This window comes from Beta vulgaris, chromosome 6 (assembly GCF_026745355.1).
Source record: "Beta vulgaris subsp. vulgaris cultivar EL10 chromosome 6, EL10.2, whole genome shotgun sequence".
Classification (NCBI taxonomy): domain Eukaryota; kingdom Viridiplantae; phylum Streptophyta; class Magnoliopsida; order Caryophyllales; family Amaranthaceae; genus Beta; species Beta vulgaris.
In genome coordinates, this window is record NC_079207.1 from 17387244 (window position 1) to 17400532 (window position 13289).

At 34.3% G+C, this 13289-nt stretch overlaps 1 protein-coding gene and 1 long non-coding RNA gene across 2 annotated transcripts; both read left to right on the forward strand.

Moving 5' to 3' along the window:
* The first annotated feature begins 255 nt into the window (after positions 1–255).
* LOC125498852 (uncharacterized) lies at positions 256–1718 on the forward strand. Its single transcript, XM_048647150.1, has 3 exons — positions 256–724; positions 1020–1251; positions 1418–1718. The coding sequence occupies exons 1-3, from the start codon at positions 256–258 to the stop codon at positions 1716–1718; spliced, it is 1002 nt and encodes a 333-aa protein (XP_048503107.1).
* A 5641-nt stretch (positions 1719–7359) lies between these two features.
* LOC125499022 (uncharacterized) lies at positions 7360–8863 on the forward strand. Its single transcript, XR_007275684.2, has 3 exons — positions 7360–7825; positions 8341–8520; positions 8597–8863. It is a non-coding gene; the product is annotated as an uncharacterized LOC125499022 (long non-coding RNA).
* The last annotated feature ends 4426 nt before the right edge of the window (positions 8864–13289 follow it).

Sequence of the window (13289 nt, forward strand, 5' to 3'; positions counted from 1 at the left end):
TTGCCTCCTGGGGTATCTGATCACTCACCTTTGTTGTTTACACTTAATGAAATTACTCATCAGGGAGGAAGGCCTTTCAGATTTATGAATTCTTTGGCTGAGCATGATGATTTTCTCCCAACTGTCTCTGAAGCATGGGATTATGTAAATGGCAATTATAAGTTGCAAACAGTATGGCTGAAATTAAAAGCAGTCAAGCAGGCATTGAAGCACTTATAGGTGAATAAAGTTGGCAAGGCTCATGAAAGGGTTGCTATGCTCAGGCAACAGCTGGAGGAGCTTCATTCCCAAGCAGATTTTGATGGCAATGCACAAGCTCAGAGAAGGGCAAAAAAATTCCTAGATGAGTTAAGGTTTTGGTCCAGAGTGGAAGATAGCATTTTGATACAAAAGTATAGAATAAAATGGGTGAAAGTGGGGGATGATGCTAACGCCAAGTTTTTCTTTGCAGCTACAAGAGCAAGAAATGCTTATAATAGGATTGTTCTTCTGAATGATGATGAAGGGAGGCAAATCTCTGGAGATCAAGCTATAATTGATGAGATTCTAGGGTTTTATAAGAAATTATTGGGAGCAAATGCTGACACTTTACCTGGTATTGATCTTAATATTGTAAGGGTTGGGAAAACATTATCTTTTCATGCTAGAGAAGAGCTGATTAGAGAGGTGGCCATTGAAGAAATTGATAATGCTTTGGACAGTATAGATAATTCCAAAGCTCCGGGTTAGATGGGTTTAATGCTTTTTTTTTCAAGGAAAGTTGGGAGGTTATCAAGCATGATATTTACTTTGGGATTAAGGAATTCTTTAACAATTCTGTCATGCACAAGCCTCTGAATTGTACAGTTGTTACATCGATTCCTAAGGTCCCAAATGCTACAAAAGTCAAAGATTTTACAAAATTATTTCGAAAATCTTAACTAACAGATTACAATCAGTTATTGGTGAAGTGATTAATGATGCTCAGTCAAGTTTTATTCCAAATAGGCACATTGCTGATAACATCCTGCTTGCCACAGAGCTCATCAGGGGTTATTCTAGAGCTCAGATGTCTCCTAGATGCATCATGAAGGTATATATAAGGAAAGCTTATGATTTAGTGGAATGGAGTTATTTAGAAACTTTATTGTATGAGCTTGGATTTCCAAGACTGTTTGTGGGATGGATTATGGAATGTGTAAGGAGTGTTTCTTATGCAATACTGGTGAATGGAACTCCTTCTATGCCATTCAAAGCAAAGAAAGGTATCAGGTAGGGAGACCCTCTCCCTCCCTTCTTATTTGCTCTGAGCATGGAGTACCTCAACAGGTGTTTGAATGAGCTGCAAAAGGTCCCTGATTTTAATTACCATCCCATATGTGAAAGACTTGACATTACTCACTTAATGCTTGCTGATAACTTATTGCTTTTTTAGTAGAGCAGAAGCTAGCTCCATTTCCCTCATGTTCAAAGCTTTTCAAAAGTTTTCTGAAGCTTCAGGGTTAGCTGCTAATGTAGAGAAAAGTAATATTTATCTATGTGGAGTGCAGGATGATGTGGCAAGAGAGTTATCTGATATAGTACACATGAATATTGGTGTGCTCCCCTTTAAGTACTTAGGGGTTCCTTTAACTTCAAAGAAACTCACATATGCCCAAACTGAACCACTAGTAGAAAAGATGACTAGTAGAGCTCAAATTTGGATGGCTCTCATGTTGTCTTATGCAGGGAGGCTGTAGTGGGAGAAAAGCATTCTCAGTAGTATGCAAAACTATTGGCCCCACATTTTCCCTCTTTCCAAGAAGCTTATTAAGGATGTGGAGAGTGTTTGCAGAAGATTCTTATGGACTGGAGATACTGCAGCTTTAAAGAAGGCTCTAGTGGCTTGGTCTACTCTTCAGCTTCCTAAATGTGGTGGAGGATGGAATATTATCAATATGTTCATTTGGAACAAGGTTGCTATGCTTAAACTCTTGTGGGCCACTGAGTTTAAGCGCGATAAGTTATGGGTGAAATGGGTGCACTCTTACTATATAAAAAGGCAAAATGTGCTTACTATCAACCTTAGTAATCAGACTTCTTGGATACTAAGGAAGATTATAAGCACTCGAATGGTTATGAGTGATATAGGAGGTTGGAGTCAGGTGAGCACTGGGCAGAAATTTTCTATGAAAACTGCTTACAAGATTCTTTCAGGGGACTTTGAGAAAGTTCGATGGAAGCATTTGATTTGTAACAATCCTGCTACTCCTAAGAGCAAGTTCATCATGTGGCTTACTTTGCATAATAAGTTGGCCACAGTAGATCGAGTAAGCAAGTGGGGAGTACAATGTGATACTCAATGTTGTTTATGTTTGACGGAATTGGAGTCAGTTCAACATCTTTTCTTCTACTGCAAGTATGTTGCTGAGGTATGGAGTGGTATCAACATCCAGATGGGGAACAGGTCTGGGAGAGCTCAGTTTCAGAATCATGTGGGTCAAGCATGTAAATCTTCACGGAAGAAATCAAGAATGATCATGGTGATGTTGTTTACTGAATGTGTATATGCAATATGGAGGCAAAGAAATAACAAAATTTTCAGAAATCATTGTAAAACTCCTCAGGATGTAATAAGGGAGATTTTATTTAGAGTGACTGCTAGATGTTCAGAGGAGGATAGGCATATCCTAATGTAATCTCTGGAATCTGGTTGGATGATTTGTTTGTCTGCTCCATGTTAACTGTTTATGTTTCACATTTTTTTTGGTATATAATATATCTTCATTATTTGCCAAAAAGAATAATATTTTGTGGAATGGCTAGGAGAAAATCTTGGTAAAATGTAGAAGCTTCGAAGATGTATATCTCGAGATCGAACCAAGGTTGAAAGCATGAACATGAATGAGGTGTCCCATATGGTTGCAAATGATACCAACTATTGCGGAATAGTCTTTGATGGAATCATCAAAGTTGAATGTGAAGGAGTTTATGGGAGGAGGCTTTGAAACAATTAGAATTACGGATGGATGGAAGGAAAAGGGAAGGGGGTTGTGCTCTCTTGATGGGAGATCCAAAACTATAACGATCAATTGTCATGTGGGTGTGTGGTTCTAAATGAGCAAAACGAGCTCTATGGAGGACTATATGTGTGTTTCATTTTCTTGGCTTGAAGCATCAAATCTCCTTTATTTCCAAAGACTCCAAACAAGGAATATAAATTTCAGAGTAGAACTTTTATTTTTAATGGTCTCCAAAAGCTCTAACAAGGGTAGAGTTAACAAATTAGTTTGCAACCAACTTTATGGTATATGGAAGGTCCCATAATAATCTTTGAGTGATCTTTGCACAGTGCACAAAGATTTATAGGAATGACCTGCTTATTGTAAGGTGTGGCTCTTACTTCCAAACTATTGTGACAGATCTACCACAGGATAATTTGAAGCTTTGATGGGACATGAAGTTTCCATATTCAGCGGTAAGGCCATGGTGGACCTGGAGTCAAATCATGAGCTAGCCAAATAATAGACTTTACTGAGAATTGTCTAGTGGGAGTAGGTCCCCAAATGAGCGAGTCTTCCATATAATTAGATGGGAGTGGAATCCCTTTGATTTTTGACACAATATGAGAAGGAAGAATGTTCAGAAGACTTGGAATATCCCAAAAGTGGTCAGGTCGAAAAAAAAGTAGAGACTGTAAGGTCGAGCCTATTGTGATTTGTATTTAGCATGTCTATCAAATTTTCATCTGTGACCCAATTATCCAGTCAAAACAAAATAGATTTACCATTCCCTAACTTCCATCAGATCAAGACAACATTTTAAGTTTAATATCCATATTTTTGGTATGATGCTCAAACCACGTATTAAACAAATCAAATTTGCATGTAATGGATGTTTACATGCACCCAAATATACATGATTAATATGAAATACCAAATATTCGAATGTAATGGATTATGATACTTTTTATATAAAAAACGGACATCTGCGATTTTAAATGTCCAAATAATTTGAGTGGATGTCTAAATATTTGATTTCGCGTATGATTTCTCAAAGCTAATCAATAAAGTATATATTGTATTTGAGTGTGGATCATTAGATATGAATATTAAACCAACCATATAAGTCCTTTAAACAACACAAATTCTTAGTTAGTGATTATTGGTCCATATATATAAATATCAATTCAATTAAGGTTTCTTTTGGTAGGGTATAGAACAATTTTCATGAACATAAATTTTCCTTTTTCACTTGTTTGGTTCCTTAAGGGGTATAAAACAAGTTTACTAGCAAAGGGAAAGAGCTATTGTATAGGTGAAAATCATTTTCCTTTTAGAAGAAATGACAAATACATTTTCCTCCTTCTTCCTTAACAACTTTTTCAGTCCTCTTATCCATCATCTCCATTCACCTTCCATTTTTCTTTTTCCATATCTTTTTTTTATATTGAACCAACACAAAGGAAAATTAGATTTGCAATTGAATTTTCTATTGTAAAATCTTTTACATGAAAAATCATTTTACATTGAAAATGTTTTAAATTCAACCAAACAGAACCTAGGTGGTGAAACTCAATTCATCTAATTTTCAATGTTGTTTGTGTAGAAGATTAAAATAAAGTTATCCCTCTTGATTTTCTGTGTGTATTTTAGTAAATTTATATGATAAAATCAATTCTACTTTAGCCTTTATTCTACTTTAGCCTTTATTACTAGTTTTGAAAAGTCCTCGATTTTTTTTTTCATTTGGATACTTTTCTAAATTGGCCACTCACTCAAGATATTAATTTAACGATATAACAATCTAAATTTATCCCTTTTGACGTCTTCTCACCTAGTTTCTTTCAACTTATTTATACTTGTATGAACTTATCAGAATTTATTAGTTTTTACTAGATATATTATATGAAATTTAAGTAGATCTTATTTTATTTAATGTCAAACCTTATTTTTATTGAACTAAACTAAACTAGACTTGTGCAAATTGATCCACTCTTATTAGATCTAGGTCTTATTTGGTAAAGAGAGATTTGAGGCACAATTAGAGATTTTAGCTCAGAAAATTTGATTAGTCAATCCTCTAATTTGAGTGTTTGGTACAAATAGATTTCAATTAACTTATTGAGCCCAAAAGCTCTTTTTGAAAAAGTTAAAGAGAGAATTTTTTGATATTAGAGGTTTGAGAATGAGTGGATCAATTACATTCATGTCCTGAAATTGCTAAAAATTACATTAATAAATAGGAAAAGGTGCAACAAATAAATTATACACATGTCCTTACTGGTCATTTAACACAATAATGTAACAATCAACTATCAACTACTTACTAAACGTATTTATACAAACAACTAATAATACAATCAACTAGTGAAATCAGCAAATACAATCAAATAACAACTATCAGCTAATATAATTAATCTAACAACTAACAATTATCACTAATTGCCAAATATAACCCTAATTTAAATTTTAATTCAGCAAGTGACTAAGGCTATGTTCAGTTCACCTTATTTTTGCTTATTTCAGATCTAATCAGATCAGATTCGATCAGAAAAAATAAGTTCAGATCAGATCAGTCCATGCTTATATCTAAAAACTCATTATTACTATTAATACTATTATTTACTAGTACATTTGTTCAATAGGATTATTATTGTTGTTGTTGTACTTATTATTTATTAATATTGGTAATTATTATTGATCTCGTTGTTATCATTATAAATGTCATTGTTATCATTATTTTTTTGTTATTTTGTTATTATTAAATAATAGAAAATTAAAAGCCACGTGTTAAGAACATAAGATTGACGCAAAAATAAGAAATATATAGATTATGATAGCTCAAATTCATGACAACGAAACTACTAACTTTGGATTACATTTCAAAATAAGCTAAGTGCGAGACACAAATTATAAATTTAGATCCGGTATACCTCTTCCTATCGAATTCCAATCTCTCTAGCTATTTGAAGTTGCACACTATCCATTTCTTTCTTGCGCAAGTCATAGTTGTTTGTATATCTTATTTTATTTTATATGAAAAAAAGAGTTGAGTCTGCCGACTTCTCAAGTGTGAAATATTTTTTTTAAGGGAAAGTGTGAAACATTTTATAAGTGCTCTTATAAATTAAAGACTTGGATTATATAATTATTTTTAGTCATAATTATTACTATTATGATTATAATTATTGTTGTTGTTATCATAATAATGATAATAATAATTATTATTAATAAAAGTTGTGTAAAAGTCATAATAGAAATAAAATGATAAATAGTAATACTATAAATAAGATCTTATAATGTATTGTACTATAATAAGTTACAAAATAATAATATAATAGTAATAATATATTTTATAAAAAATAAGATCTTGTAAATCAGATCAGATCATATTAAAAAAAATACTTCCTCCGTTTCTTTTTAGATGTTACACTTTCTATTTTAGGTTGTTTAAATTAGATGTTACACTTTTATTTTGGGTAATAACTTCTCTCTATCTCTCTCCTATCACATGTTCACATGAGATCCTTTCATTTTTCATTCTCTCTATTTCTCTTCTCTCCAAAAATTAACTAGGAGTCCGTGATTTGAAAAGTATAACATTTAATAATAAATGGATGAAGTAAGTTCAAATCAAATCAGCTCAGAAAGTTTCAGATGAATTAAACATAGCATATATTTTTTTAAAAAATTAATATGAACCCGGTGCACACTAATTAGTGTGCACCCGATCCATATTACGTGAGTTTAGGATATTGTATATTGATATGATATAGTGTATGTTAAAATAATATAGTGTACTTATGTATAATATAGTATATCTATTTTTGATATAGTGTATCTATTTTTGATATAGTGTATGTTTCTCTAATGCGTTTAAGTAAATATTGTCCTATATGATATAATGTACCTAGTTATGACATAGTGTTCCTCAAGGATATAGTGTACCTAGTTATGATAAAGTGTACCTCTGTATGATATAATGTATGTAGTTATGATATAGTATATCTATTTTTGATATAGTGTACCTATGTATCATATAGTGTATAAGTAAGTACTTCTTAACCGGTGACGTACCTGGGCCTGGTCCACACTATTTTTAGTGTGAACCGGGTCCATACAAGACGGATTATATGTTTTTTTCCAATTCCTAAGACACCTTGCCTTCCCAATGCCTAGGGGCTAGGCAGAGCCCAATAGTGCCACAATGCGTATTCTAGAAAGATTCCCGAAAGTACTATTAGGTACCCTTCCCTCCCTCCCACTCTCTCTCCACATCCATTACCCATTAAAAAGTGGGAAGTGCAAACTACTGTTCCTTAGTAACAGTGAATGGTCAATTCTGCCCTCCCAACTTCCTCTAATTACTGTCTGCCCATGAACCCACACGTGGCTGCTTCGTCACCTGAAAGTTCCACTTTTCCATCTCAGCCCTCCATCTACGCTTTCATCTAAGCCACTGGATTCTTCTCTTCTCCATCCTCTTCATTGCGTCTCTCTCCTCTCCCCTTTCTCTGGCTTTCGTATGTTGCTCTAATTGTCTCTTCTCTCTCCTGTTTCTCACCACAACTTCTTCAGTTACTTCAATTTAAAACCCTAGCATACTTTTCCCCAATTTCTAGGGTTTTCACTTTCGAATTTCACGTTCATGATGGACATTGAATAGATCTGTTTAGAATTGTTCAACTCTAAAACTTTTGTTTTCACTTCCGAATTCTCTATAACTCGCCATTTTCCAGAATCATACAAATACACGATTCAAAATTACTTCGAAAGAGAGGAGAGAGAAACTGAAGCACCAAAGTTTAACAAAAATGGCGACATCAAGAGTAGATATGAAGGGATTATACAAGCAGAAGAAGAAGGTAATACTACTCTCAAAGACTTCTCCTATAATTCGAAAAAAACAAATGAATGGTAGTAACAAAGAATTTGTTCATCCCTCTTTTTTTCCCCTCTTTCTCTCTCATCCCCTGCATCCAATTTTACTACACTTCATTCAATTCTCACTCCAATTAATTTAAACCAAACGTAATAAAAAAAAGGATGATTATGCCTTTTAATTTACGCAACTATACCTAACTTCTTCTACTTATTCTTCATCCTCTTGTAATTTAGTTCAATTTTTGGGTTTCTACTGTATATTATCTGGTGAGTTTTTTTTTTTAACCTTTGCTTATACAATATTGATTCCTTTTCCATTTTTTAGGGATTTGATTATTTGATCGATTAATTGATTGATTCGATTGTTTTGTTTTGCCGTAGTCGTCGTTTCAAGTTGTACATATGAACGTCAATACTATATATGTTGATACTTTTCAGGTTTCATATGAGTCTTTATTTCTTCTTGTTGACTGTTATATCTAAAATAAATTTGTAGGTGTTATAGAAAACCCACCTGGAGCGTCAAAAAATCAAGTGAAATAGCTCTCAATTCTTTGATCCTCAAGTTTTGGTTCTCATCTTCAAATTTTTGTCTAAGTGCAAAGATGTATCGGCTCGAGTCAAAATAATTGCAGATCTTCTTGATTCAAGTCCGTCGAACATAGAAGCATTGATGGTACTATTAGCATGCCTTTCTTTTTAAGGATTTATGCATCTGATGACGTCTAATGTCATGATGTCTTCCTATATAGGAGTATGGATGGACTGCTTGGTTGACAGCTTCAATGTAGCTTGATGTAGTGAAACATTACAAACTGGAGTCGGTTAGTCAAAGCAAAAGTGAGATGATTGAACAAAATTTTGTGAGAACATTGTTTTGTGTTGTCCTTTGCTATTATCTGATATTTGTGAAAGCTAATTGTCAACATTTGGAGGAGGCAGTGAATTTCATACTCTTGCATTTTGAAAAGGTGGTTCTAAATTCTTTGTACTTTGTTGAATTTTTAAATGTTTTTATATACTTAAGCGTTAAGAGGGCAAAGATCGGGATTGTTAGCTTAAGCTTTCCTACTCACAGATTTCTGCTTAAAGAAATGCAACAAAAATACAATTACTAAATGGAAATTACTGAGATCGTATCAACATATTGATTAAATTTTGTCTATCCAATATGTTTTGTCTGGCACAAGCACTAAAAAAAGTTTATTGGTATTAGTTATATGATAACATAAGGGTATTCACTTTGTAGTCATTGTGGATATCCTTTTTTTGACAATATTCATATCTTCCCCGGTGATAGAGATAGTAAATTTTCATATACTGCTATCAATTTTATGTCATAGCTCCTTTGTGAGAGGAAAATCATAAATTCAGGCTATTTTAAGAATTTTAGGCCTTATTCAGGGCGAGGTATTTGCTAGAATTATTGAATTTTTTTTATGGTTTTCCCCCTTTCCCTTTTTCTTATTTCTATATTTCCTTCCTTCTGAAAAGTCATTTTATGCTTTTCAATTCTTACTCTTGTTTGGATCAGAAATATATGAGAATGTGTCAATATGTCTTCGTATTTGTTTCTTTCAACACTAAAGAAATTATCTTTATTTTCAAGGAAATTCTCAAGTTTTCGAGTTTTTTCTCACCTAAATTCCTCCCAATTTCTGGGAAACAATTCAAGTTCTCACACTTCTACCACAACATGTAACAACTCCCAAATTCCTGGTAAATTCATTCTCTATTTCATCCAAGTTCTTAACTTTAAGTCATTTTAAAATATGCATATATATATATATATATATATATAATATATATATATAATATATATATATATATATATATTGTGTACTGTATTTTGTGCTTTAACTTGTTCTATTTTTTAGGGCGCTTGAAACTTTGTTGTATTCTTACTCAAATTACTTGGAGTTCTTATGTTTTTTTTCATTTTATATGAAATTTTTCTTTAATGGGCATTATTGAATTGAACTAGATGATTTATATGTGATTTTTTTCAATAAAAAAAATCCAAAAAACCAATTTGTCATCTTGTTGATTTTTTAAATTTTTAGGGAATGGGGATGCTGACAGTATGCAAAACTCTTAAAGTTTGTATCTTTTGATCGAATGTAAAAATTTCAGCTAATGGGTTATGAGGATATGCAAAGATGGCACCATTATGAAATTCTAAATATAATACTGATTGATGCTTTATTTAAAGCTGGTCATCTAGAGGCTGCTTCCTGTTTTTATGAAATATGGTGAGGGAAGAGGTGTATCCTGACGTACTTGCTGCAAATGCTATTATAGATGGATATTCTAGGAACGGGCAGATGATCAAATCACATGAAGCCTTCCAGTTGATGTGGGAAAATTCTGTTCCAAGTTTGGCTTCTTAGAACATTCTATTACATGGGTATTCAAAGCAGCGGGAACTGTCGAAATGCTTTACTTTATACAATACTCTAATAAGCAAGGGTTTTATTCCTGATAATTTAACACACTATTCTCTCATTCTTGGACTCTGTGAGTCACAAACAGTGGAACTCGCTGTGAAATGTTTAAAGAAGATGATATTGGAAGGAAGTATTCCTGACCTGTTGACATTTAACTTGCTTATCAGAAAATATTGTGAAAGTGGTGACTCAATATATACTCTCTGAATATCCTTAAAAGTCACTTCCATGCTTTTCTTCTTTCTAAAACCAGCTCCCATATTGCATTCAGAATTATTAATATTTACTTTTGCAGTCACAGTTCTGAACGTGATGATGGTTTCATTGCAGCTTGCATAATTGTTACATTGCTATTGTGTCCATGACTGCATGTACTGAAATATTATGACGACACGTATTTCACTTCTTCATTGTAATTCAAGAAATTTAGCATATTTTCGTGCCTATGATTGAAAATGTAATTTTGAACCTTTTTTTTGTGACAGAATATGAGGTTCAAAGCAAATATACTGACTACAATATGAGTTTACGGTTCCCTTATGTATGAGTTAAATAGTATTTCTAAGCATTGGCTTTAGGAACAGACTATAATGGCTTCTTTTTAATGTTTTTTCCCATTGGGCAACACATAAGCTGCAGGTATTCATTGTTCATCTTGCTTTTGTTTAATGTTTTTTCTATGAATAGGAGGTTGTCGTATTGAAGCTATAATTTTCTCACTCTTCTAATTAAACCTTTCTGGATGTAGGTACTGGAAATGGTGTGGAAAAACCTCTGCTGGATTCAGCTGGTGTTGCAGTTGTTTGGTACGGTAAAGTAAGGAGGCTAAGGGCATGGGTGTTCACCTCCTCCTCTCCTCCCCTCCTCCCATCCTCTTCATACTGAATTGTATCCAGTCTTGTAGCTTTTTAGTTGTGACGATTTTACATCAGTTTTGGTGACTTATAAACTTTTGTGATGGAGCCACAGGCCCTTAGCCAATGTTTGCGCTCCTTTTTCCTCTATATAAGCCACCAAACGGAAAAAGAAAGAAGCTTTGCCTTCTCACTAGATCGAGCATGATAAAAGAAAAAGTTGGTGAACTGATGTACACATTCCTCTATGCCATCTTTCAGGTCCTTTTTCCTGTGATTGATAAAGAGCAGGCAATGATCTTGCCTTGCTCTTTTGTCAATGCCCTTCTGCTATAAGAGATTTCTTTCTTAAGTCTACTTCACTAATTTATTAGGTCCACATTTGTGGTCCTATTACTACCCTGAATTGAATTTAGTGATTTGTTGACATTTGTCTTTTAAGGGATGGATTTTTATGTGAAATTACAATTATTGAGATTAAGCAATTATATAGTAGAAACCAAACCAGACTCGTTAGATTGCCAATGAATATCAAGTGGCATCTGGTGTGAGTTTTAAGGATAGCTCTGAGCCTCTGACTTGAAGATGGAATGAGAAAATCAAGTATAGGGAGGTTATAATTTTCTCATATCTTTTCTTCATTTTTTTGCTTGATGTTATCTTTAACTGCTCTCGCATATGCTACGCCTTCCCGGCCTCACCCCAAAAAATACCATGCGTTCGTTTAAATATTTCTCAAATGCTGAACCAAAGAGGAGACATGCAATCAAAACTGGATTTGCTGTAGCGGCATCTGTGAGTTGAATGATCTTTTGGCTGGTTGAAGTTGTACTTCACATATGCATAAATATAACATCTCTCTTCTTTTTTCTCCTGCCGTTTGGCTACTTGTATGCCTGCCATCTTTTGGCATACACACTTCATTTCTATTGTCTGTTATGATATTACTTGTGATTGCAGTGTAAATATATGCCTACTCAACTTCACCCATCACCTGCGTAGATATTCCTTGGCACTCTTTGCGTAAGTCGCTCTTAATTCATGTTTTTTCACTCATTATCGATACATGTATCTTTAGCTCCATATTGTGATGGTTTACTCTTTTATAGTTAACATTATGTTGTATAAATTGATTTTTCTTCCCCTAATTGATCCTAGGTTCACCTGATCATGCATCTATTATTTGTTATTATTGTTGGGTGGCATAGTTCAAATAATATGTTTCTCAGTTATTAGGGTGTGGGAAATGTACCTAGACTACACATGCGACATGCAGGCTTAAGCTTCATCAGATGGCTCGAGAGAGGGGAGGAGAGGGAGAGGGAAAGAGATAGAGGGAGAGAGGGAGATGGAGAGGGGGAGAGAGAGAGGGGGGGAAGATAGGGAGATGGAGAGGGAAAGGTAGTAAGAGAGAGAAGGGGAGGAAGAGAGGGAGAGGGAGAAGGATAAGGAGATGGAGATTAAGATGGAGAAGGGAGAGAGGAAGATAGGGAGAGGGAGAGGGAGAGAGAGAGAGGAAAAGGGAGAGGGGGAGAGGGGGAGAGAGGGAGAGGGAGGGTAAGGGGGAGGGGGAGATGGATATGGAAAGGGAGGGGGAGGGGAAGGGGGAGAGGGAGATGGAGATGAAAAGATGGAGATAGAGATGGAGGGAGATGGAGAAGGAGAGAGAGAGAGGGAGAGAGAGGAAGAGAGGAAGATAGGAAGAGGGAGAGGGAGATGGAGATGGAGAGAGGAAGAGATGGAGAGGCAGGTGGAATTTAGGTTTTAATTTGGTCTAATCTCTCACCTAACACCTTCTTTTCCTTTAAATTTCATTACCCATCTTTTTTTTGCCTCAAACAAAGCTCTCCTACCAAAAAATGGATTTCTTGGAATCCCTGGAGATGCAAATGTTATCCATTGGTGTGTCAATTCTTGCTGTTATTGCTACACTTGCTTTCTTCACCAGTAAGAAGAAATCCAGAGGCCGGTAGGATTGATTTTTTTCTTTGTGTTTCTCTATGTTTTTTTGTATTCTACATGAAAAAATAAACATCTTGTGCTTACTATTGTACATTTCGTAGTTTGTTTGGATCCTGAAAATTTCAAGGATTTTAAGCTTGTGAAGCAGCACCCAAATCAACCATAATGTTGCTAAGTTCACA

Excerpts from the sequence above, each read along its gene's own strand:
- LOC125498852 (XM_048647150.1), top strand. The coding sequence starts at position 256 with ATGCTCAGGCAACAGCTGGAGGAGCTTCATTCCCAAGCAGATTTTGAT. Across the intron at positions 725-1,019 it reads AGATAATTCCAAAGCTCCGG|AGCTCATCAGGGGTTATTCT; the intron begins GTTAGATGGGTT and ends TGCTTGCCACAG. Across the intron at positions 1,252-1,417 it reads AAAGCAAAGAAAGGTATCAG|AGCAGAAGCTAGCTCCATTT; the intron begins GTAGGGAGACCC and ends CTTTTTTAGTAG.